The sequence below is a fragment of the Chrysoperla carnea genome, chromosome X (genome assembly GCF_905475395.1).
Source record: "Chrysoperla carnea chromosome X, inChrCarn1.1, whole genome shotgun sequence".
Classification (NCBI taxonomy): Eukaryota; Metazoa; Arthropoda; class Insecta; order Neuroptera; family Chrysopidae; genus Chrysoperla; species Chrysoperla carnea.
Window position 1 is genome coordinate 2,266,658 of NC_058342.1, and position 27,586 is coordinate 2,294,243.

Sequence of the window (27,586 nt, forward strand, 5' to 3'; positions counted from 1 at the left end):
CGCCAGTCCTACCATATGCTACAGGCGACATCGACCCTGTAGTCAAGAATGAGAAATGCTTTTTCTTCTGGAATTTCTCGTTGACAACTACCAGGCAGCTCTCCACTATTAAGCTTGATATAGTGCTCCAGGATATCTCATCTAAGACTATGTACGTCATCGAGTTCTCTGCGCCTGCAGAAGCGAACATAGTCACCAAGGAGGAGCAAAAACGGACTAAATATCTTGATCTGTTACAAAAACTACGGCAACTTCACCCTGGTAAAAATGGTTGTTCTCCTTATCGATTGCGGAATTCGTCCCACTCTGGAGAAGAATATTTATCAAATTCCGGTTTGTGTCTCGAGCAAGTGATTTGCATACGCTGAGTTCGAGTTATTAAAGATGAAATCATCCATATAACTTCTTCTTGTTTGCTCCATGTATACACCTTCACAGTCCTTCCATGTCAATTTTTATACGCCTGATTTTACGCCTTCCTTAATGAATTCTAAAACAAAAGAGATTTTTATTAAAATTGTAATATTTTGACAAGTAACACTAATTACTATTTTTGTTTGAATTGTTTACGAGTAAACTAGAATATTCAATTTTTTTATCATTGTTTTTTAATAGTTTTCGATGTATTTGTAAAATTTCATACAAATAGCGGCAGGATATCGTGTATTCTTCACAGTATGCAGATGGGCTAACATCCAAACATATGTCTTGTAATTAAAAAAAAAAGTTTTAAGTAAAAAAAAGCTAAATTCATTAATTTAAATATTTCAAAATAAAAGAATATTGTTCGGCTTATTAAGGGCTTTAAGTTTCTTGTAGGACGGTTTGATTAGAGTTATTAGTTTATTCTAAAATAGTATATGGTAGTCAGTGCCCTTTTTTCTGCCTAAAAGATATTATAATGTAGATTTGTTAATTGATCATCGTCAATCGTCATCGTTGAGCTGTCTACTTCAAAAATAAAATTTGTTACAGAAATACAGAACAGTTAAGTGATTACGTGTGAAATATATATTGTAAACATATAGTGAATAACGTGTAATAAAAGTGCAATTAACGCTCTCAAACTTAAATTACTTAAACCAAGCAAGATTATCCGAGAAACTTTAATTTAATTTTAAACTTCGTACTAAAACAAGATTAATAGGACAAAATTTATGATTTATTCAATCATGTTTAAAATTAACAGTATTTCCAAAATTTGTGAATTTAAGGAGTAAAATGATTAACAATACTGTGATAAAAGTTTTAAAGCAAGCCAAGATCTTTAGATTGAAAGAGGAAGCAAGAATGTGGTTTATAAAACGGAACTGTCTGTTTCATTATTTAAAAGTGCTGCACGATGAATTAATATTCAAACTTAATTATTTGGAATTTGAAGCATTCAATGGAAAATGTAGAAACTTTAACAACATACTTATCAAAAATAAATATAATCAATAAAAAACCAGCTGAATAATTTAATTAAGGACAAAGCTCGCAAAGAAATAATGAAACCTGCACCAAAAATGAGTTTTGAAAAAAGAACCATCTATATGCAAAGTAGAATTTGACGATAATCAATTACAATTATTGAACAAAGGATTAAAATATGCCTCACAAGTAAAATTTAATAATGCAAAAGAAAACTTAGTTATTGACACAGAACTGGCATTGAAGAACAAAAAGGACAATTTAGCGAAGGAATTAATAGGAGAACTCATTTCAAAGAATATAAATATTCCATGAGAGCCCACTATTACCAAACTAATTAAATCAATTAAACAAAAAATCGAAGACAATAATTTAATTTTGACAAGGGTGGAAAGAGGTAATTCTATTATCATATTAAAAAAAACAAGAATACGCGAATAAAATAGCGCATTTTAAATACCATGAAAAAATTACTGGACTGAAAAAAGATCCAACTACAAAATTTGAAACTGTCTTAAAAGAGGTTCTCAAAAGCATTAATACATAATTCTCTAGCTAGGAAATGTATAATTTACCTGAAATGAATCCTAGTGCATGGACTTTTGAAAATTCATAAAGAAGATATTCCCATTAGTCTAGTAGTTTCACATGTAGGAAGTTGTGTACATAAATTAAGCAAGAAATTACATGCTATCATCATATCGAAAACTGGGTTCACGAGCAAATATGAGATAAAAAACTCAGTTGAACTTACAAAGCACCTCAAAAAGTTCAAAGTGAAGACTGGTTATAAGATTGCATCTCTAGATGTTACAAAAATGTTTGGAAACATTTCCGGAAAGGATTGCGTTAAACTGATATCAGAATTAACTAGACCAGAATCTTGTAATTCCTTTAACTAAAGAAGAAATACTTGAGTGTCTTCAATTATCATTGGACCAAAACTATTTTAAATTTAACAATAAATTCTACCATCAAAAAATTGGTTTATAGGTAGTGCCTTGAGTCCCTTACTTGCAAAAATATATATGTCTTCTCTAGAAGAAAGGATATTAATGCCATCTCAGGCAAAACAACACATCATCCTTCGGTTCCGGTATGTATGTATGTATGGTTCCATATCCCTTTAAGGGATGTTAGTGACTACTTTAGTCCATGTTTTTCGCTTTTCCAGAGCTCTGCATATTTCTTCTAATGTCATTCCAGTCCAAGCTTTTAGATTATCCATCCAGTTAATTTTTTTCCTTCCAACTGCTCGTTTAGGTGGAACTTTACCAAATAAGGCCACTTTAATCATGTTATATTTGTTCGATCTAATAATATGCCCAAAGTAGCTTAATTGTCTTTTTTTGACGGTCTTGCTCAGTTCTGCTGAAAGTTCAATAATTTTAAGCACTTTACTATTTGTTGTGAATGTGCTCCATGAAATTTTTAGAATCTTTTTATAGCACCACATTTCAAATGAATTTATTGTTTTTATTATATTTGTTGACAAGGTCCACGTTTCACAAGCATAAAGAAAAACTGACCAAACGTAACATTTTAGAAACCGCACACGTATACTTTTGTTTATTTTTTCGTTCCGTTAAGAACTTTTTTAGCTTCAAAAATGCATTCTTTGCTAGAACTATCCTTGATTTTATTTCAACACTATTCTTATAATTGTTGTGAAAGAGTTTCCCCAGGTATCTAAATTCACCAACTTGTTTAGGGTAAACACCGTTACACTTTATTTTAATATTTTCTGTCACTTTTTTCCGTGTAAATACCATTACTTTAGTTTTCTTTTCGTTAATTTTAAGGTTCCACTCTTCACTTGCATTTACTACTTTATCCACTTATATTTGGAGATTCTGGGTAAAGAGATTCTAAGATAAAAATTGCTTCTCTCGTTCCCATTCCTTTTCTGAAGCCGAACTGATTATCGCTTAGCTGATTTGATATTTTTGCTTGCATTCTATTAAGAAGGATTTTTAAGAATATTTTCGATGTATCACTTATTAGGCTTTTAGTGCGAAATTCTTCCCATTTGCGGGAATTATTTTTATTAGGGATTGGTATAAATAGGGATTTGCAGAAGTCGTCCGGCATATTTTCTCTTTCATATATATCATTGAACGTGCTAAGAATGATATTCAGATTATTTTCATTTAAGGCTTTTATCATTTCACATGATATTCTATCATATCCCAATGCTTTATCATCTCCTATAGATTTCATTGCTCATACCAGCTCTTCATACAATATTTTTTCTGGCTTATTCTGATTCTCCGTTCACCTTTAAATTTCACCATGATATATGTTTCCCAGATTTTTTTTTTCATCTTTTTCATGGACTAATTCATTATTTTCGTTATACAAACAACACAAGGCCTTTTTGTTATCCAAGTTACAGTATCTTTTTATTTCTTGATACACTTTCTGGTCGTTCTTTGTTGCTATGAGTTGTTCTATTAATTCGCATTTCTTACTAACCCATTCTTCTTTTGCGTATTTTATTTTAAGTTCGATTTGCTTTTGAATTTCATGGTATTTAATCGGGTTTGTCTCTTTATGCATTTTTCTTTCCGCCATCATATCGAGTGTTTCTTTTGTCATCCAACTTTGTTTTTTGCTTTCTTGTGGTGCTTGGATTGTGGTGCTTGTTGCTATTTTTAAGCTATCCTTAATATTGATCCAAATTTCGTTCATGGACTTTTCATTGCCTCCTTGAATGTGATTTTTTTCATATTCTTCGTTAAATATTTCATTATTTGACTTTTTTTAGCTCTTCCATAGGTAGCTTCGGATTACTTTGTGATTTAGAAACTTCTTTATGCTTATTTCTCATGCGCGCAACCAAAATGTTATGATCCGAGTTGATATCTGCTCCAGAGTATGTTTTAATATTTAGGATATTGTTTTTGTATCTGTTGTTAATTAATATGAAATCTATTTGGTTTCTAACAATATGCTTTTTTGAATCAGCTGATGATTTCCATGTATATAGACGTCTTTTGGGTTGTTTGAACCAGGTATTAGAAACTGTTAAATTGTACTCTGTGCAAAAGTGTACCAGCGTATTCCCTCTCGCGTTTCTTTTTCCTATCCCAAACTGTCTAATTATATTTGAAACTCGCCCACTTCCTATTTTTGCGTTGAAATCCGTTTAAAATTTTAAGCCTTTCTGGGCTATCAACCATTTTTATTACATTTATTAGTTCTGTATAGAATTCTTTGCATTCCTGTTCAGGATGCGTTGTTGATGGTGCACACACCTGCACTAAACTTGTACTATTGCATTTTGTGTTTAGTTTCATTATTATAATCCTTTCCGATATTGGAATACAGGCTGTTACTAAATTGTCTTTTTCTTCTCTGATAGCGAAACCTACACCGTTGTGATGTGATGAACTGCCTGAATTGTACACACTATAACCGTTATTTAATATCTTACCGCTACCGGTCCATCTCACCTCACTGTCCCGCTATGTCTACTATCTAAGTTTTCAGCTCTTCTATTAAATTTTCCAACTTTCCACTTTCGTTAAGGCTTCTCACATTCCAGATAGCAAGGCTTAGAATATTATTTTCATTACTTTTGGGAATATTTTTATTATCTTCATCGTTGTCCTTTTTCATTTCGGTAGTCTTCTTGGGCAGCGTACGATGGTGGGTTGCCGTTGCCTTCCATCGGACGTTACCTCTGTGCTTCTGGCATTCCTTTGTTGACTTAGTTTTCTTGAGTTCCAAAACCGATTTGCCGTAAAAAAATCCGTTATTTTATCTGGTGTTTTATAGTTTTTGGAAATTGTTGCTTTTCTCCCCTTTTTTGTATTTATTCGAGTTTCTCTTCACTTCTTTCTCTTTTATTTTGTGTTGAATCCTTTGTGGTATTTATTTCTCTCTTTAGGATTTCTAGCTCATCTTTGTTGTAGTATTTTCCTTCGTAAAAAAGTTTACTTCACCTTATACTTGCTTTTTTCCCATTTGCTCTAAGTCGAATCATAGTTCCTATTTCCTTCCTATCCTCTCTCACTTCCTTGAGGAAGTCTTGTTTCATAATAATCGAGGAAGTTTTTAGAAGCCATTTTTTTATCAAAAGTTCTTTTTTTAATCTCCAAGTTGCACAGCCCACTAATACTGGCCTTGCTCGGTTCCCTCTTTCTCCTATCCGTGATACAAAATTAATATCTGTGTTGTTTATATTTATGTTTAATTTATTACCAATAATGTCTCGTATCGTTTCTTCCAATTGAAGATTGCCCATTTCTTTTTCTTCTAAGCCAAGTACTACGATGTTATTTTTTCTATTTTGACTATCTAATCAATTAATTATTTTCTCTTGTTCGTAGACTTTTTCTTTCAGCATTTCATTTTCGATTTTCAAGTCTGACAATTCCTGTTGGTTTTTTTGTATAACTTCTGAAATATGTTTTACACTCTCATCCGTTATATCAATTTTCTTGTTAAGTTCTCGCATTTGTAAGAGGATCTCATCTAATTTAGCATCCATTTTTGGTGTTTATTATTGTTTTTTGTTTTTGTGTTTGTTTTTTTTTTTTTTTTTTGTTGTATGTATATTATTTATGAATGTAATTTATGTTATGTTTTTTGTTTGTTTATAAATAAATGTTTTTGGCTGTTGGAATTTGTTTTTTTTATATTTGTTGATATTTATATATTATTGTATTGTAATTACTATTCAGCAACACTTCTGTATTATCGATAATTTAACCAGATACTGTCCTAGTAGATGGCGCTTCACGTTGCCCTTAAATTTTTTGGATTGAAAATTATCTAGGGCAGATGACCATTTTCTCTTTGATATTTATAGAAAACCAACGAACACAGATACCACGTGCTCCAGTGGATTCTCTCCACCCACGTGCTACAAAATGGCTTCTATTAATTCAATGATCCATAGAGCTCTAAATATCCCACTAAGTGATAAAAATTTGGATAAATTATTTACTACAATAAAAAACATCGATGCAAGTAATGGATTTGAAGATTATGTAATAGATTCTCATCAAGAAAAAGTTAAATAGCTTTGCAAAAAGCACTTTGTACAATTCAGGTACAAAAATTCAACGAACCCATAAAACCATTTCGTTTTATGGCAACATATCTTATAAAAATGGTAAAGTTTAAAAATCACATGGAGCTAATGTAGCTTTTAAACCGTTTGTGAAGTTGTCTAATTTCTTGTTGAATAAACCTAAAGACGCCATGGAAATTTTACATTTTGCTCAAAAAGGTTTATGAATGAATCCACTAGAGACTCTGGAAATCCATAAATATAGCAGGGATGGTTTCTTAGCTCTAAACGATCAAATGATTCTTTCTGAGTCTATTTTATTTTTTTAATTATAGAAAAATGCCTTCTAGTCAAATTACCATTAGTTTTCATTTTATATTTAACTGTATTTTGACGTATGAAACACACATATAATTGTTTATTAATTTACTTTTAAACTTTGTAACCGTTTTTCTGAAAAACACAAAATTTTGACTGGAACTTTATGTCTCTTCTGACAGCAGTCAGAAGAGACATAAAACTGTCCAACATTACAATCTCAACACAATCTCAAAGCTGTCCAACATTACACGAAGGTCATTGGCTTGGAATTCGATCTCGATAAATGTGACGTTATTCATTCTAAGCAGGGTCGTGTAAAGCTGAAATACGCTCCGTCTTTGAAAATCATCGGAATCGTGACCATCTGGGAAGGTTCTACCGTCATCTAGACACCTGTAGTCTTTCCGTTGATCTTACGTTCTCTTTCCTCCGATCAGCTGGACTCAAGCCCGAAACAGGTTATCATCGCTACTGGTATGATAGCCACGCTTACTCACCAAAATTATGTATTTATGGCAGCAGTCTCTACTTCTATGTACAGAGCGTGCAATTCTCAGCCGAAGACGCTGATGCACCTCATCTCGGAATGTCCTTCTTATGCCTCGAACACGTACATACGCCGCCATAACGCTGCCCTCCGCGTGCTGTGCTACTTCCTGAGACACAAGTATGAAGTGGACCCTACGCCAATGCTACCATATGCTCCAGGCGTTTTCATGTCCGTCGATAAGAACTAGAAATGCATTATGCTCTGGAACTTCTCGTTCCCAACTACCAGGCAGCTCTCCCCTACTAAGATTGATATAGTGCTCCAGGATATCTCATCCAAGAGTATGTACGTCATCGAGTTCTCTGCGCCCGCATAAACGAACATAGTCTCGAAGCAGGAGTATTCAGTCAAAATGGTTTTTCTCATTTTCGGTTGCCTTGACGGAATTCGTAACTCTCTCGAAACGAGTCTTTCTCTAATTCCGGTTTGCAAGTCTCATCTTCGTCACCTCATCTCTTTCATGCAGAGGCTGTCATAATAGGCACCCTTTGTACATTGAAATCGAATCAGACTGTTTTAAAGTAACATCCCTTGAAGTTTCTGTTATTTTTCTTTTAGTAGGTTCCACATCATTGCAGTGCAAGGACGGAGCCTGCTCGACCAGGATATCAGACTGACTAACGTGTCCGGAATCGGAAAATAGACGGACCTGCGGACGATGGTGGACTGTTGGACGTACAGACTACACGGCCACAAGTCAATGAGCTTCCTTCAAAAGACTTGTGCTGAATTGTGCAGGTTTATGTCTCTCAAGGAGATGGGTAGCTCCGGGGTGTAAGCCGTGTATCTTCTCTTCCCCCTTGGCAGAAATGAATTTGTTAAAATATCAAATTTAACAATGATATTTTTATTTGTAGCAGACCATAACATTGGTATACAAATTGTCACATTATTTCGTCACGTATTTCATTTTTAAATTTATTATATTCTCAATGTGCACATAGCTCTTTAATACTATGAACATAAACTTATCTTTTTAGAAAAATTGAAGTCATGGAGTTCAATTTCTAAGAAGCGTTGTTTCAATTTTAGTTTGAAACATGCGGTTGATTTTTCACGTTGGGTATTTTTCTGTAGTCTTTGGAAATTTCTATGTATTGAATTACTTAAATTACAGATTTCAAAGAGTTGAAACGAATAATAATAGTCTTTCTTTTAATTCCGAATGGAGAAAATCAACAAAGACTGTATCACAGGGTAGTATTTTAGGGCCTTTATTGTGAAAAATAAAAATCTTGCATGTGATTTATTTCTTTAGGCGGATGCCATCACAATAATCGTTCATAGCCCAAATGAGAATGAACTAAGCAGAATGGTTCGCTGGTGTATAGTTAATGGGTTGTCTCTTAATCAAATTAAAACCCAAATTCAAAAATTTCAAATAAATAACATTAAAAGTGGGTTGGACGTTGTTCCTGGGCTTTCAAATACTATTAAGTTTTTGGAAATCACTTTTGATGGTAACATTAAATGGAAAGCTCACATCGATTTGTTATGCGCCACACTTAATAGAGTTTCTTATCAAATCAGAGTGATGACGGGAAGAGTTGATATGAATATTTTGTTACTTATATATTATATAAGCTTTTGCTCGATTATGTCGTTCGGGATTATAGTATGGGGCCCAAATAGTTACGCCGAAAGAGTCCTTAATTAAAAAAAAAAAGTTTTAAGGATTGTATTTGGAATTAAAAAAAAGAAAGTTGAAATCCCATTTTTAAAAACAAGAAATTTATGAGATGCCATGGTTTATATGCACCGGCAATGATCAAATTTGTAATAAAAAATAAAAACTACTTTCTCCAAAATAAAGTAATTTCAAATCGTTTCACAAGGCAAAAGCGTGGCTATTTTCCCCCGCGTTGCAATTACAAATGTATAGATGAAGGACCTCATAAAACCATAAAAATATATATTTAATAAGTTCAGAAACTGCAAAATTATTAACAGTTTTATGGAAAAGGTCGGAGCGACTTTTGTGACGGCCGTAAAAAAGTACCTGACTGATAAATGTCCATACTCTATGAAAGATGTTCTTCTATGAGCCTGGAGCACAGTATGCGGTCACTAATAGCTCATGATTTGCGACTTTCGTATTTGTACGGATTTTATTTTTTTATTTATCGTATTTTAAATTATTTTGGCTTTGATAAAATCATCATCAATAGGCAGGTACTCCTTTATGAAAGAACAGAATTAATGATATATCTCAGTAGCCGGCTGTCTGAGAGTTTATCGATATATTCCCTTGTTCTTGCGTATGACCCCCTCACTAACCCTGATTCGGGTATGCTCCCGACAGTGGTCACTATGTCCAGATACTGCAAATCCCACGTGCCATCCGTGAGAATATCAGCATCTGAATCCAGCAAGCACCTCAACTGCTCGAAACTGAATGTTTCAGTACGGGCCTCTGTAGCGAAAGCTGTTGGCTCCGCACTTGTAGTTTTGATGTACCCGAAAGACGCCGACATGGAAATAAGCGAAAGAAACTTTGGTGTTGCAACCGAAGGCCTTAGTAGAATTTGCTGTTAAGCAGTCCTCTCAGGAGTGGCATCAGTCGCTTAACGACTGGAATCAAATCCTTCCTGATCTTCGTTTCTGGATTTTTCCTCTTTGGAGCAACAGAGATTTTGGGACCCTCTGTTGTAGTATTGAGAGCCCTTACTTTCTTCTGTTCCCTAACTCCTTTTCTGTGCCAACTTGTGTCGGTGTCTATCCCTTGAGTGGCCGCTATTTTTGCTGACGCCCTTTCTTTTGTCTCGTTGCAACTTGACCTGCAACAGGGGTTGCATGTATACGCTCCTGTGGTGAGAGATGTTGTTTCACTGCTTTGACAGTCAGAGCCTCCATATATGCAAGCCCTTCTTTCACCTTAAGCCGCTGAACAGCGGCCTCCTGCTTGTAAGTCAAACAGTTTTTATTACGAACGGTGTGTGCACTTTTACAGTGCACACACTTCAAAGGTTGGACACACGGTTTGCCTCTGTGCGGCGGCTTACCACACACAAAAATTTCCTTCCTTTTACATTTAGATGCCTGGTGTCCATATCCTTGGCATCAAAAGCAGCGAAGCGGTTCCGGAACATAAAGACGGATCGGAACATACTGGTGAATTCCAATCCAACATCGATGTGGGATGGAAGACTGGTTCCATCGAATGTAGATTGTAATATTGGTTCCACCAATGCTCCACCCTTTCTCCACTTTATTCGTTGGACCGCGATGATACCTTGCGTACCCAGCTCGTTCGTGATCTCCTCAAGTGTACAGTTGAGTTCACTGCAAAAAACAACATCTTTAGTGTAGTTCAAGATCGGATGAGGTGTGATGTTTCGATGTTTACCTCATCATCTTCCAACCTTGACACAACCAATAACTTTTCGCCTGCTTGGCAGAAAAAACCTCAATTAATAGGTCGCAACGAATCTTCTGGACGCCTTTGTTTGTCCAGCCAACTCGTAGACAACCTTTGCGATAAGGAAGGGGCTCGATCTTTCGAAAGACCCTTCCTTCTTATTCACGATGAAGAACCTCTGAGGGTTCCTCGTTAAACCCCCGGAGACAACCAATGACATTGGCTTGCTGCCCTTAAAAATTTTTTTCTAGGGGGTTTGGGCCCCCTAACGTTTCAGAACAAACCGAGACGCCGCTCGAGGCCCGTAACGTGGGGTCGCCCGGTTTCGGATGGGACAGGAATAGTGTTCCACCAATAACACCGACCGGCACTGGGGATCCTACCCCTGCACTGTAGATTTTAATTTTTTCCTTTTGTACTATCAAATATATAAATTAGATTTTAATTTTTCCTTTTGTACTATCAAAATTTTGTTTTTTGGTTTGAAGGGGTTTTCCTTCCCCACGCACAGAAGAATTTGATCCGGGAGGAGCTAGGTCCTTACGTAGAGTAGTGAAAACTGATGAACGTTCCCCTATCCGCCACCTGGGGACCCGCCCAGTAGGAGTTGGCTTCTCCTCTGTACTGCAGCAAAATGCAGCAATCCCCAGTGCTGGGGATATCTGCTATTTATTTTTCATTTTATTTGTTATATTAGTTGTTATTTTTTTGTTATTTACTGTTATTTATCTGTTTTTTTTTTTCTTTTTTTGTTATTAAAAGTATCACATGTTCTGAAAAACAATGTTTTGTAAAAAAAGAACGAATAAATATTGAATTGAATTGAATTGAATACAAATAAATGCGCTCATAGAAAGTTGTTCGATGATAGAAATTATATTTATGTTCATCGCGTGTATTGTATTGGCCTGTTGAGATTTCGTCTGTTGCTAGCATATTTTTGAAGTGCACGAATACTAGAAGCTCATCAGCTTAAATAACAAATACAGTAAAAATGGAATTTTAACGAAAGCTGCCTTAGTTTCTCTATAGATCACACAAGGCAATAATATAGTAATATCGCTTTGAGCCATGAATACTCTACCTGTTTCCGTACTTTTGCCCCAAATTTTAATACCGTAAATCATAATAGAATTGAATACAAATGGCCATAGTAAAACATCATCAATTCCTGATAGTTCAAATAACTTTTTGATATGCGCAATTGAAAATATGTTTTATTAAGCTTTTTTCGTACATTGCTTACTTGTTCTGTACATTTTAGATCACTGTCAATGTAAATACGAAGAAAATTTGTTTGACCAGTATTGATAATGTTCGTAATCGTAATGTTCTCGATATGTAATCATTATTTCTTGGTTAGCTGAATATGGGTTTAAGTGCATAGAATTTATTTATTTTCTCGATGTTGACTGTTAAGCAATTTTTATTGAATCACATTTGGAACTACCGAATTGTGTTTTGTGTTTTTTCTGTTGCTTCAGTGAGAGTAATTTTCGATACAGGCACTGATATATCATCGGCAAACATAATAAGTTTTCCGGTTGTAATATGTTCCGGAAGATCGTATATAGAAACTGCAGAGTAAAGGGTACAATTTATTCCTTGGGGTACCGATTTTTTTATCTCATTTTATGTTGAATGTCATAACTGATATGCCCCTTAAAACTGTAAAAACTACCTGTTTTAGAGATAAGATTGTACAAACTTATTTGACTGATCTCTTATTCCCATAATTTTTACTTACCTTTCAGAAACTGGTGATTTACTGCATCGAACGTAGCACTCAAGCAAAAAAAAAGTCTTAAAACTTTGTCTCTGTTATCACTTTCTTTCGATATGTATTCATATAGATCAAACACTGCAGATGTAGCTGAATGCATTGTTCGGAAGCCATGTTGTGATGTATTCAAAATACCATCCCATTTGATCCCATGTCTCTGGATCAAATTAATAAATTTGAAAAGATGAACCCGCAGCTATCGATTAACGTATACGGCTACAAAGATACGTTTCTACGTGGTTTGGAAATTTTCCCTGTACGCGTTAGTTCGAACACTGCGGGGCAGAAAATTCATCTATTGGCTGTGGAGAATGGGAACAGTCACCACTTTTGCTGGATAAAAAATTTAGCAAAGTTGAGTCGATCGGGTGTAACAAAATACAAGAATAAAATTTATTTATGCGATCGATGTCTCAACTATTTTGCTACAGAAGTCAAACTCCAACAGCATTCAGTAAATTGTGGTGAAAAAGAAGCGGTGCGGGTACGAATGCATGAAACTGATGACGAGCGGTTCGTTGAGTTTCAGAAATTTTCTCATCAAGAACCAATTCCATATATTGTATATGCAGATTTTGAGGCGTTATTGGTACCACAACATCATGAAGACATGGAAATGGATCATGGGTCTTATACGCAAAATATTCAAAAACATGTACCCTACAGTGTAGGTTACTATGTTCATTGTACCCATGATCCCAACCAATCGTTTTATAAGACATACCGTGGTAATGATTGCGCAAAATGGTTTGTTAAAGAACTGGAACAGGTTGCGTATACATTGGAAAAGAAAATTAAACACGTTGAACCAATGATACCGCTCACCATCGAACAAGAAATGGAGTTTCTGTGTGCAGAAAAGTGTCATATTTGTAAAAAATCTTTTACACCAACAAATAGTATCCGTGTGCGTGACCATTCACACATCACAGGTATGTATTAATATTTATTACTGTTAAAATTTTATCTAATTTAAATATTTATTTTACAGGTTATTACAGAGGTCCAGCACACCAAATTTGTAACTTAAATTATCAAACTTCAAAGGTGATACCTGTTGTGATGCATAATTTAAGCGGATATGATGCACATTTTATAATAGAACCTCTGCTAACAGAATTCGATGGTCATGTTGATGTGTTGCCCATCAACAAAGAAAAGTACATCAGTTTTACCAAACACGTCTCGGACATTCAATTACGATTCATTGATTCCTTTAAGTTTCTCTCTGAAAAATTAGATAATCTGGCTTCCTATTTAGATAATGATAAAAAAACTATTTTACATAGAGAGGTAAGTCATAAAAAAAAATATAAATAAATAAATACTTTATACAGAGCCGTGTCTTTTTTTTATTTGCAGGTCAGTGATGATGATCAATTTCAATTGTTAACAAGAAAAGGTGTATTTCCTTATGAATACATGTCTAGTTGGGAACGTCTTGATGAGGTAAGCTTACCCACAAAAGAGGCGTTCTACAGTGCATTAACAGATGAGCACATAACGGATCAGGATTATAATCATGCTATACAAGTATGGAATACATTTGGTTTACATACACTAGGTGAATACTCTGACCTGTATATGAAAACTGATGTGTTTCTACTTGCGGACATTTTTGAAAATTTCCGTAAAACTTGTTTGCATAAATATGGCCTTGATCCAGCTCACTCTTATACACTAGCTGGCTACACATGGGAAGCCATGTTGAAATACACCGATAAGAAACTGGAATTGTTCACTGATGTAGATAAGTTTCTGTTTATCGAGAGAGGAATCAGAGGTGGTGTGAGTCATTGCTCTAATCGCTATGCAAAAGCTAATAATAAGTACATCACAGAGGGGTATAATCCAAATGAAACACAACATTATTTGATGTATTACGATGTGGTGAATGAATATGGAGCAGCAATGTCTACATCTTTACCCACTGGAAATTTCGAGTGGGTTGACACACCAGACGTCATGGAAATTGCAGACGATTCACCAGTCGGTTTCATTTTAGAAGTAGATCTGGAAATACCCCAAAATCTGCATGATTACTTTAGCGATCTACCACCATGTCCGGTGATAGCAAAACCACCAGGCTCAAAACAAAAATACCTGCTTACAACTCTGTACAACAAGACCAGATATATCGTGCACTATAGAATTTTAAAATTATATATACAACTTGGTGTGAAAGTAACAAAATACCATCGTGTGTTACAGTTTGATCAATCTCCATGGTTGAAATCATACATTGATTTCAATACCGAAATGCGTAAGAACGCAACGAATGATTTTGAAAAATCATTGTTCAAATTGATGATCAATGCAATATTCGGTAAAACCATGGAGAATATTAGAAAACACCGGGTTGTTTACATACGAAAAAATTGGGATGGAAAGCATGGAGTAAAAAAATTGATTGCTAAGCCCAATTTTCATAGTATGACAGTGCTCGATAATGACGTCAGTATTGTAGAGCTGAAAAAGACTGAAATATTTTTAAACAAACCAATCTATGTAGGCTTCACTATTTTGGATGTATCGAAGACGTATGTGTATGATTTTCATTATAATTACATGTACCCTCGATACGGTCGTGAAAATGTTAAGCTTTTATACACAGATACCGACAGTTTAGTTTATGACATATCAAATATTTCCGTCTATGACGTCATGAGGCAGGATATTGATCGCTTTGATACTGCTGACTTCGCACCTGATAACATCTATAAAATACCGCTTCGTAATAAGAAAGTAAAAGGTTTAATGTCTGATGAAAACAACGGTGAAGTAATGTTGGAATTTGTTGGATTGCGAAGTAAGATGTATACAGTTCGGGTGCAAAACAAGACAGAGACGAAAAAATCAAAAGGTCTCAAGAAGTCAGCAATTCGAAAGCTTACTTTTGATGATTATAAAAAATGTTTGATAGAGAATCGGAAATCGTATAATCATCAACAAAGCATTCGATCGAAGCGCCACAAAATTCATACCATCAAACAGCAGAAAGTGGGCTTATCACCATTTGACCAAAAACGATACATTACTCACAATTCATGTGAAACAAAACCATGGGGCCACTATAGCATTATTTGTTGAGTGTAAGTATTTTATATTTTATGTTTTTAATATTTAGCTAATTTTTGCTGTTGTTTCAGAAATGTGTCCTGCTGTTGTTGTGATGATCCTCAAAGTGGTTCGGTATTGTGATAGGTGTACAAACAATTGATAGAGTAGTGCGCATGAACAATTGATAGAGTAGTGGTGGGGGTGTCAAAAAAACTGATAGTTAGGTAGAATTATTGTAGAAAACAATTTAGTGTTAGTTTAAACATACAAAATGCAAGACTTTGATAATCATAATAGTGATAACAACTGTATTGTTAATATGATTAAAGATAATTGTAGTTTAAGTACTATAAACAATGTGTTAACAAAGTATTTTAAAACATTGGTTAATATGGCAATTAAATGTGGTCGACCGGAAACTTTAAACTACCTTATTGATAAGGTAGAACAAATGGGCTTAGAAGTGAAATTTTCCCCATCGTCAGACGATGAAGACAAACAAATTTGGAACTGGATTTTAAAAAATATCCACTCTGGACAAAAAGATGGAATTGTAGGACTATCCATTTTTGAACAATCTTACTATAGTGTATTTACATCAGACGAGTTATCCGACTATGTTCAAGTGAAAGAAATAATTGAAAATTATCTTATGAAGAAAGATGATGATGATGACAATGGACACTTTTCAGAATAATAATTATAATGTATTTTCGATAATTTATAAATATATATTTTTTAAATATTATTATAATACAACTCTGTTTTTATATGTTATAGATAAAATTTTACAATAAAAATAATATTTTTACAATGTGATATTTTTTATTTTTTTTTTATAAAACACAAATATGTTCACAAAAACGGTCCACTATAACAAACTTTTTATTGTTACAAGTATGTTCATAAAAACGTTCCACTATAAAAGGAGACTTTTTTTATCAATATATGAATCGTGTAAAGAGTCGAACCCTAACCACCAGACTTTAACTTTGGATCCATGTTTAGCTAAGACCTTTTCCACTAAATAAATGTTTGGATCGTGAACTTTTTGTAATTCTTCGGCATAGAAACCACCCTTTATATCTTCGTTGTTGTAATCCTTCAGTAAATATGTTCTTGGGTTTGTAAGTTTCACCTCGCGAATGGTGAATATTTCTGGTGTCCATGATGGATGAAAACCACGAGCAAACGTCGTTCTAAATTTACTTATCCTTACATGATCCCCAACTGTAAATTTTTGTTTTGGACCCACCATCTTAATATGATTGTATGAATCTTTTAAAATCCGTTTTTCGTTTCGTGTATTGACTTGTGATGGCTTCATCCTGATTGTCCGATGGTATGAATTATTGTACTGTTTAATCAATTCCGATAATACTTTTATCCATTTATAATTACCATACAAACTGAAATGTTTGTACATCATCGATTTCAGTGTGCGTATAAATCTCTCTACAATACACGCCTTTTTAGTTGAATATACAGAATAATGGTTTATGTTGTACTCTTTCATCAATCTCTTAAATTTTTCATTATAAAATTCCGTACCATTATCAGTTTGAAGGTTTTTCGGTGTTCGATCTTTTATAATCTGTTCCATGGCATTAGTGACATCCACCGCACTCTTGGACTTTAGTGGCATAGCCCAGCTATATTTGGAGAAGCAATCGATGACCACCAAAATATATTTAAAGTTGGTATTTTGTCTTGCATACGGGATCATTTCTACCAAATCAGCTTGAAATAAATCATTGAGTCCCTTAATGATTACACGCCTTCTTGGATAATTACGTCGAGCTGGTTTATGTAGCTCATTCACAACAATTCGTCTCTTATCCATCTATTAATTTATATTTTATACCAATGTCAACATATAGTAGCATGGAATCAGAGTTTGTAGTCATGAAACTTTTAGGAATGCCAAACGTTAAATAATCGTTTGATTTTAATGTATTAAGTTTATTTTTATCTATAATAGTATCGTTTTTGAAGACCTCACAGTATGTTGGTTTAATATCTAAATGATGTATCATCACAGAGAGTGGGAATCTAAATACATAAACTCTTGTATTATTTTCCAATATATACCATGCAAAATCAGTAGTTGGATCAGGATAAAATTGTGTTGGTTGTGTATTACGTATTGATATTCGAAAATAACCATTTAATTTTTTCAGACTCTCGTTAAATATTTCAGTAGTGTTATTGATTTTATCACTAACATGATTGATAAGGGTGTATAAATCCACAGCATCAGTTGAAAATTCTGGACTTGCTACATTACTTATTTTTTTATTTTTTGCGTCAAAGTATGATTCTTTATCATCTAATGACAAACACTGTCCAAGACTTTCCAAGTTCACAACATCTTGCTTATTTATAGGTTTCCCAACATTCACAATTCGTCTTTGTTTTGCATCAAAGCAATTATTTCCGCCATTACATCGAAGTATTGATTCATTATGTGATGTATATGAATCTTGATAATTTTTGAAGAGAGGACATCCAAATTTATCTATACCGTTCATACTGAGTTCTCAATAGGTTATGATGTAATTTAAATAATTACATATAATAAATATAAAATCTAAACAGGTCTAATAAGAAACAGCTCGGTTTAATACTGGTCTGTATCTAAACACGTCTCTTTCTAAACAGGTCTCTTTCTAAACAGGTCTGTTTCTAAACAGGTCTGTTTCTAAACAGGTCTCTTTCTAAACAGGTCTGTATCTAAACAGGTCTGTATCTAAACAGGTCTGTTTCTAAACAGGTCTGTTTCTAAACAGGTCTGTATCTAAACAGGTCTCTTTCTAAACAGGTCTCTTTCTAAACAGGTCTGTTTCTAAACAGGTCTCTTTCTAAACAGGTCTGTATCTAAACAGGTCTCTTTCTAAACAGGTCTCTTTCTAAACAGGTCTGTATCTAAACAGGTCTCTTTCTAAACAGGTCTGTTTCTAAACAGGTCTGTATCTAAACAGATCTGTATCTAAACAGGTCTGTATGTAAACAGGTCTGTTTAATACTGGTCTGTACCTGTTTAATACTGGTTTTAACCTGTTTAATACTGGTCTGTATCTGTTTAATACAGGTTTTGACCTGTTTAATACTGGTCTGTTTAGAAACCGGTCCGGTTTTTAGTATATTATATTTTCTTCCCTTAACTCTTGTATCAAACTATTGATTTCATTTTGATGGCTGAAATTTCCCGCGTCACGTGATGCGCATAACAGCCGTAATCTGTCACAAAGTTCGTCGATTGTATTCCAGTACACATAGTCTATGGGATTATTAGTTACTCGTGATAATGTTAGAACGCTACCAGAAGCAGGAGCCGATGGGTATAGATGTTTCTTAATGATATTTTTATACTTAAAACTTTTAGTTCCTTGAATTTGACCCTGAGAGTCATAATTCCGTCTATTAGCGCTTGTTGATGTTACAATTTCTAAATAGTTACGCATGTCTTGCTCTGAATAATTTTTTGGTATCTGTTTTACAAAAAGCTCATATAAACCTGATGTTCCGTCATACCATTTTTCGTTCACTTGTATATCGTTGTGCTTAATGTGAACAACTGAATTACCTACATATAATCTATCAGCAGCATTATCATAACGTAATCCGTAAATATTATCGATAAGCTTATCATCTTTATTCGATAATATAAAATAAATGTATTTACCAGCCACATCTCCATAAGTCTTTGTAAAATGTTGAAGTGCATGATGATTATTCTCTGGTGATTTTATAATCTCCCTAAATACAACATCAGGAGTGTGTAATGCCTCATCCTCGTAGGTGTCTGATAGATTTTGTATTGTGACTACTGGAGTATCTTCAAATAATTTTCGAGCCTTCATTGGCGTATAATTTAATAGTTCATCTTTATTGTCTTCTAAGGTATCATCTTCTATCTTGCGTTTTATATTAATTCGAGTAAAATCGTTTTTGTTCTCTTGTTTTTCTACTAGCTGATTCAACGGATCAGTGATGGGCTTAAATGTTTTTTCTAATGAAATGGTCGCTGTTTGTTCATCAGCTTTGAGTGCGTTATACTTTTTCTGTATAATATCGCTCAACTTAGCTAGCTGTTTCGTTGTCTGAAGCATGTTATCACATGAAAGCTCACAAGTTAAATGATCTATACAGTTGATAAACAGCGCTTAATAACCTAACAAGCATCATCAATCAACCTATATAATATGCTCTTTATAAGGAATAATAAATCAACTTGTACTACAGATTAGATTTTAAAAAAATTTTATTTAAAAAAAATTACAATTTTAGATTAAAACAAAATACAAAATATGAATAAAGACAATTATTTTATTTTTTAATATTATTTATTGTTATAACTTTTTTAATCATTAACACTAATTTATCAACAACAAGCACCTCCGTATAAAGATCTATTAAAAAAATAATGTAATAAATACATAATAATATTTGTGGTACAATGTTTATGTTGATAGATGCATAGAGCTTTTGATACACTGTCATTCTTATGAAGTGGTTTTCCACCATCCAAATTTTCAATGTGGACTGCCCTTGTTGAATTTCGAATTAATTTTTTAATCCAAATTTTCTTTTCTTCACCTTTGCAGTATATTACATTATAATTAGCAATGTGTGTTAAAATGGCTGATAACTCGCAATAATCGGTGGCTCCTTGATTCCAGTATAAGCCATGGTAATTATTTGAGAGCCAAATTGCTTGTTTCTTATCCGAATCACTTAATGTGTTAAATGGAAATGGCGGTTTGAATACATAATGTCCAAAGTGGTTACCATTTGTATCCACAAAACTAAGTTCTTTAACGATGAATTCATGGTTTACTTTGAAACCCTGTACGTCCACTATGTACGCCATTTTAAACTACTCTATTCACAATATTCGTAAGTGGATTGTATTTAAATAATCGATCATGGAACACTATACAATACGCACGACTCTGGGTGCTTCGAACAGTCAATGACAAATAGAGGTGATTTATTTATAAACGTTTCTTTATCTAGCAATGGTTCTGTTATAGAGCGTCTATAGTACGATTTTTGAAAATTACAATACATTTCATACAGTAACGCTGTTTGATTGTTTGTGTAATTTAGATTCAAATTCACATATGGGTAGGCTTCACCATTTAAATAGACTTTCAAATTTGTTATGTTACAATGGTCAAACTGACTGGAATCTTTTAAAATGTTGCGGTCACGATTTGTTTGGAAACAGATAACAGCGTAGTTAGGACATTCTACACTAGTTTTAACACTCCATACATGTCTATCAGTTAATGGTAGTTCTGGTATAAGTAGACATTCCATTGATCGAAACCATAACCTCAAATCATCATTTTGATTGACTAAGTTGTATAATTTGACTCGCATTTTATCAGACACTTTAACGTATGGAACACACCATTCTAATTTGTTGATTTTAATTTTAGGTTTGCTTGTTGCGACAGTTGAGGTAAAACAATTAATATCATCATTTGCACGAACAATAACGATTTCTTGCTTCATGTTTACGAAAATTTTAGGATAATCTTCAAAAAAACCCATATACATTTTCAATGGAATACGAACATTGAAGTAACCAGCAGCATTCTTTTTAAAATTTTCACCAAAGCCAGCATTCTCTAAAGCTTTACTTTGATTTTCGTTTAGGGATAGATAGTTTTTTATAGTGCTAACGATGCCTACGTTATTAATCACATCAATTACCTTACCACCAATTTCATAACGAATTTCATGAAACATAAATGATATAGCATTCGATATGAAGCTGGCTGCATTTGTAGCATCATCCTCAGTCACTTGACCTTCGATATTTAAAACACTTTCACTTGGTAATGTGTACAAGTCTTGTGATTGAATGCAAATTCTACTCTCATCGCTTGATTCAAATTTCGATGAATTATAAGCTTGGTGGTTGTGATACTCTAGTCCTGTAATAACATTATCGTACTCAGGTACATTGGTCACTTCTAGTATTTCTGCCATTCTTCTTCTTCTTCTTAATACAATTGAATTTTATTCGTATAACTGATTTCTTTATTTTAAACCAGCAACTAAATTTTACCCAACAATTGACCGTTTTAATTTTAAGCCAATTGATTGAAGAAATTTTCTATTTTCGTATGATAACTGTGTGTGATTTTTTATTCTATTGTTGCTCGATTGAGGTTGTTTTATGAGACGGTTTGTAGAAACACTGCCTCCGGCATAACGTGTAGGATGATTAAATACAAAACCCATTATATCTTTTTCAAGTGTAATCCAATTGTAATGTTTTCACCTCGAAAGTTAACTAATTTACCAGTTTGGTCCACTAACATGAGCGTAATGTTGCTTATAGTTTGACAGTTGATTGGTAAATAAATAACATTCATAGGATGTATCACAATTTTATAACCTGGTGGTAGATTTGGTGAAAAATGAAACAATGTGTGACTGATTTCATTGTTATGATATGATCCATTTGTAATATTACATTGAACATAAATTGTTTCTACAGGTAAAATATTAACTGTATTGTCACTTTCATGCCTTTTATTTGCATCTAGTTTTCGTTTATTAAATCCCAACATGCGACAAACAGAATCTGATGGTTCACAGTTTATTATCACAGTACACTTTATTTCACATTTTAATGTATTTGTATTAGCATTTATTTGTAGTGTCACCTCATCGCCTACAGCTTCTTTTAAATAACGTTCAATATCTTCAACTTCATAAGATCCTGGTGGTATTTCTATGACTTTATCATCGTAATAAAACATGTTATTGTGGCTGTGTATATTAGGTATGGAATTGTACCCTTGTAAATCTACTAGACCCATTTCATAATTTTCATTTTTATCTAATTCAATTGGTGGAGAATAGTCTGTTGTTAAAAAAGAGCTATTCCCTGTAAAAGTAAGCATGTATGACATCTTGATTTTGAATGAAGTGAATACAAGACTTGCTGGTTTATTTATTTAATAAAAATTGTATACATAGATGTCCACAAATCGGAGTATTAAACTGTTGTTGCCTATCAAAATTATATTGAATGTCACATCCGTTAAAATATTTAATGACTTCCACTGGCGGTCTCAAATTTCCAAAACTATCATAATAGATGACACTTCGATTGTACTTTTTATATGCCGTCCAGTGTGTGCCACTATTTTTGGATACATCATGGTTGATAATTCCTGTTTCATATTTATATGGTCTTTTGGGTAGGGTGTCACGCATAAAAACACCACGAAAATACGGAATTTTAAATTGTTTAGCATACGCACGTAGCTCCGTATCGTAAAGTGCTCTACGTGGTAGCGTTTCAATTAGTTTTTTGCTAAATATAATCCCATGCCTTTGTTGTATGGTATTAAATACAAGCCTTTACCCATTGCTATAGCTTCCATTGTTTTGTTGTGTCTTTGACTCTCATTAAGTTGATCACGAGCACTTTTATAATTTGTAACGGCTTTAGCAATACCCGACGCTCCACCAGCCAAAGCACCTAAAGCAGAGAGTCCTGCGAATATTGGAATTAATGGAAGTAGACCACCAGACTTTGGAACTGGTATTACACGTGTGGGTGCTTTAATACGTTGACCTCGCACGGCTGCTTTTGCTATTTTTACAGCTGCTTTTAAGTCCGTTGGTTGTGATTTTTTCAATGCATTTCGTGCCTTTCGCACTGATGCTGTAAAGTTTATAGTTTTCTTTGTCTTTTTCGTCTTTTTCTTTTTTAATCCCATACCAAGTGAAGTTTTTGCCTTCATGGCGCCTGTAACGAATAAAGCGGATGCTTTTTCACCAATTGTTGAATCAGATGCTTTGGCACGTTTCCAAGCGGCTTCAGCTAATTGTTTATCTGCTAGATGACGCTCCTTTAAGTCTTTACTTTTTGAATATGCTATATCATGTACCATACAAGCCTGATCCAATGCGTTTTTTGGTTTATCACCACGCGCTAATCGTTCTGCCAGCTTAGTTCCAGGTCCACAATATTGATAAGTTGGTATGTGTAACTCAAACGGTAATTTATTTATAAGTGTGTTAACAATACCTCTTCCTTTGTGTTGTTGCTTCTGATGTGACATACTACTAAATGATTTAAACAATTAAGTTCACATATATTTAAATGTTTATAAAATGGGTTGTATTGAAATTTTAGTCTTAGTTACATTAAAAATGCGTTTTCATAAACAACAACCCGCTCTGAGTGTTGAAAATTTAATACCAGAAAATACAGACACACAAACATATCATGGTCCTCTATTTTCAGATTCACTACGAACAATAATATGTGGCCCTAGTGGTTGTGGTAAAACCAATGTTATGTTGAATTTAATTTATGATGAAAACGGTTTACGCTTTGAAAACATTTATGTGTACAGTAAATCTCTTTACCAACCGAAATATCAATTACTAGAAGAGACTTTAAAATTAGTGGAAGGGGTTGGATATTTTCCATTTAGTGATACTAGTGAAATTCTTAGTCCGAATGAAGCTCGAGAAAAAAGTCTTTTCATTTTTGATGATGTGAGCTGTCATTCACAACAGAGAATTAGAGAATACTTTAGTATGGGCCGTCATCGAAAAATTGATTGTTTCTACCTATGTCAGAGCTACGCACGTGTTCCAAAGCATAGCATAAGGGACAATGTTAATTGCTTGGTGTTATTCAAAACGGACGAAATGAATCTAAAACACATATTCTACGATCATGTTGGCTCTGATATGAATTTTCAAAAATTTCATGATTTATGTCGACATTGTTGGATTTCACCAAATGGATTTCTTGTAATAATGAAAAATTTCTCTTTGAATGCAGGTCGTTATAGGAATGGATTTGATGAATTTATTGAACTGTAGTGTCACCAATACTTTATGTGTTTTTTCAGATTCATAATAATAATTTTTTTCTGTAAATTTTTTTTAATGTAAATTTTAATCATTAATAAATACAAAAAAAAATTATTTTTAAGATTTTTATTAACTAAAACCTTACATTACATCGTAAACAATAACAATAAAATATATATATCTTGTAGTAATAAAATTCAATATAGGAATGATTTTAAAATAATGCTTGACTTTCTTCTTCGATGTCAACACAATCTTCGTTAACATCATCTTCGAATAGGCGCAGCGTTAATTGGTGACTTCTTCCAATTTTCTCCTCCACCATTAAATACCCCGGTTTTGTGTTAAATAATTTAATCATGTTGTCCGTCAACACTGCAAACCTAGATGGTAGAAAAACTCCCTCGTTTTCTGTACCATCTAGGCTTATATCCAGTGAAACTTTTATTGATGGCCCATGTTTCGTTAGAATCCGCTCCATTTTTAGTATTTTTAATTTTTTTTTCAGTGGTAAGTCGTCCATTTTTATGCATGGTCGCACTAATCAACTATCTAATAATTTTAAATCTGCTCTATTCATTTTGATTAATATTATGAATATTTAATGAAAACTGATATTACCGTAATGTCGAGCGCCTTTTTTATATGATTACCACCACTCCAAAAATCCCCCCACCAGCAGAAATTATTATCTAATCTCATAACACGTGTAAAATTATTTTAAGATCTAATGCGATTCAAACAAGTTTAAACATGTTCAAACAAGTTTGAACATGTATTTTTATTCAAACAAGTTTGAACTTGTAGCAGGATGATGATATCATATTTTTCAAGGTCAAGTCTATTTCAACATATTCTTGAAAATTGCTGACTAATGCACACGTGTAAAATTATTTTAAGATCAAAGTCCATTCAAACAAGTTTGAACATGTATTTTTATCATGTAAATTTCAAGTGTCATATTACATCGCTGATTCAATAAAAAAAATATTAACATCCGGTCACGTGTCTTGACACATGTAAAATTATTTTAAGTCGATTCAAACAAGTTTGAACTTGTAACAAGATGATGATATCATATTTATCTAGGTCAAATCTATTTCAACATATTCTTGAAAATTGCTGACTAATGTACACGTGTAAAATTATTTTAAGATCAAAGTCCATTCAAACAAGTTTGAACATGTATTTTTATTATGTAAATTTCAAGTGTCATATTACACTGCTGATTCAATAAAAAAAATATTAACATCCGGTCACGTGTAAAATTATTTCAAACAAGTTTGAACTTGTAACAGGATGATGATATCATATTTTTCAAGGTCTAATCTATTTCAACATATTCTTGAGAATTGCTGACTAATGTCAACGTCCCGCCCCCCGTTCACTCTCCGCCACTATTGGTCAAAGCCAATGACGTCATCAATGCTTAGGCAGCCATTATTCTCCTCCACCACACCTCCCGACGCCATCTTGATTTACTATTGGTCAATGACGTCATCCAACTTCCGAGGTTTCCAACATTCACCTAGGTTTGCCCTTTTTTGAAAAGTGTACCATCCAACTGGGCCAAAACGTACATGATGTCAACGTCCCGCCCCCCGTTCACTCCCCACCACTATTGGTCAAGCCCCGTTTATGTCATCCCTCACCCCCACCACACCTCCCAACGCCATCTTGATTTTACAGCGCTACTATTGGTCAATGACGTCATCTATCCCCTCCAACTTCACATTCAACCGAGGTTTCCAACATTCACCTAGGTTTGCCCTTTTTGGAAAAGTGTACCATTCTTTTGTGCCAGGATCCCTGTGACTATACTACTTCTATAGTTGTCAATATCAGCAAGAGTTGTTTTTGTTATTCTTTTTATGTATTGGTACAACTATTACTATTTTTAGAACATTTGGGAAATACAGTATTCTATGCTCTTATTTATTTTATCACTGAATTATTGAACTACCAACGGGTAGTGCATTAAAGCCTGTCAAATATTTGTTTGGTAATTTAGGTATTTTATAATAGATTGCGTATTTATCTGTTGGCAATATGAACATTGAATTTACCATATATACGTCACAAAAAAAAGTAATTAAATAAATAGCTTTGGTGGGCTGGTGTAGTGCATGGTATATGCATGAAGGAGGTGCACTCAGCCTCTGCAAATAGAGGAGCTGATAAGAGAAATTATCAGCGGAAAAGGTAGTATACCACAAATGTGGTATCAAAATGGGCTCTATAGTGTCCTCCGTGGACAGCCAATATAACTTTACTTAACCTTTTAACCCCAGGTTGTAATTACGAGAAAAATTTACAAATAAATTCACCTAAAATGAATTGAGTAACGTAGAATTTAAAATTTATAATGAGTCGGAATTATTTTTAATATAATTGGCCTTATTTCCACTTTGATATTTATGCAACTTCATGTTTGTGTACAGTTTACACAGAAGAATATGAACGTGTACACATGTTTAAACTATAGAGCAATTACATAGTTTCTTTGGTCGTTATTTATGTTTAAACATTTACTTTATTCCAAGTTAATCAAGCGCAATTAATTATTCCAAAAGTTTTGTATATTCGTTCACTTTTGCGTGTACCATAACGCGTACAGACTTTTTTGTAGTTTTAATTTAATACTTTTCGATATTGGAAGAGTTTCTCCGGAAGTAAATGTCATATTGATGTTGCTGTATAAGTACGGGTACTAAACTTGCATCATCGTCTCTAAATTAACATTGCGCCAAAGGTTATACATGCATATTCCTTCAACATCCATATCGAGTTTGAAATTATATTAAAAAGGTTTGCCGAATGTACTTTAAAGTTTAGGTTCATAAATAGAAACAGCCCCTACAAATTATAGATGATCTGATACATTTCTAATGAAGATGTAGTGAACAATTTATATCACAAAAAAAACTATTTGTTGTAGTGTAATCTATTGCATATATTTTACTTGTATATGTTTTCTATCTCTGTTTGAGTAATATAAAACGATATTGGTTTTTTTTTTTTTTTTTAGAATTGTCTAGAATTCTAGAAAATTCTATAGTATTTTAAAATTACATTTGTTTTTAAGAAAGTTCTAGAGAATGATCAAAGGTTGTTGCTGTTACCACAGTTGCCCTACATATACCCCCCTCCTAGCGTAGCGATTAAGAAGCAAAATAAATATATTCTTTGAAACGCGTTGGAAATGCGACGTGTCGTCCT

At 33.6% G+C, this 27,586-nt stretch overlaps 1 protein-coding gene across 1 annotated transcript; it reads left to right on the plus strand.

Moving 5' to 3' along the window:
- The first annotated feature begins 12,629 nt into the window (after positions 1-12,629).
- LOC123302537 lies at positions 12,630-14,678 on the plus strand. Its single transcript, XM_044885507.1, has 4 exons — positions 12,630-13,377; positions 13,437-13,738; positions 13,808-14,562; positions 14,657-14,678. The coding sequence occupies exons 1-4, from the start codon at positions 12,630-12,632 to the stop codon at positions 14,676-14,678; spliced, it is 1,827 nt and encodes a 608-aa protein (XP_044741442.1).
- Positions 14,679-27,586: the final 12,908 nt, after the last annotated feature.

Bases quoted from the DNA above. Each gene is read 5' to 3' on its own strand.
- LOC123302537 (XM_044885507.1), top strand. From the start codon at position 12,630: ATGAACCCGCAGCTATCGATTAACGTATACGGCTACAAAGATACGTTT. The intron at 13,378-13,436 runs GTATGTATTAAT...TTTATTTTACAG, and splicing joins TGACCATTCACACATCACAG to GTTATTACAGAGGTCCAGCA. The intron at 13,739-13,807 runs GTAAGTCATAAA...TTTTATTTGCAG, and splicing joins AAACTATTTTACATAGAGAG to GTCAGTGATGATGATCAATT.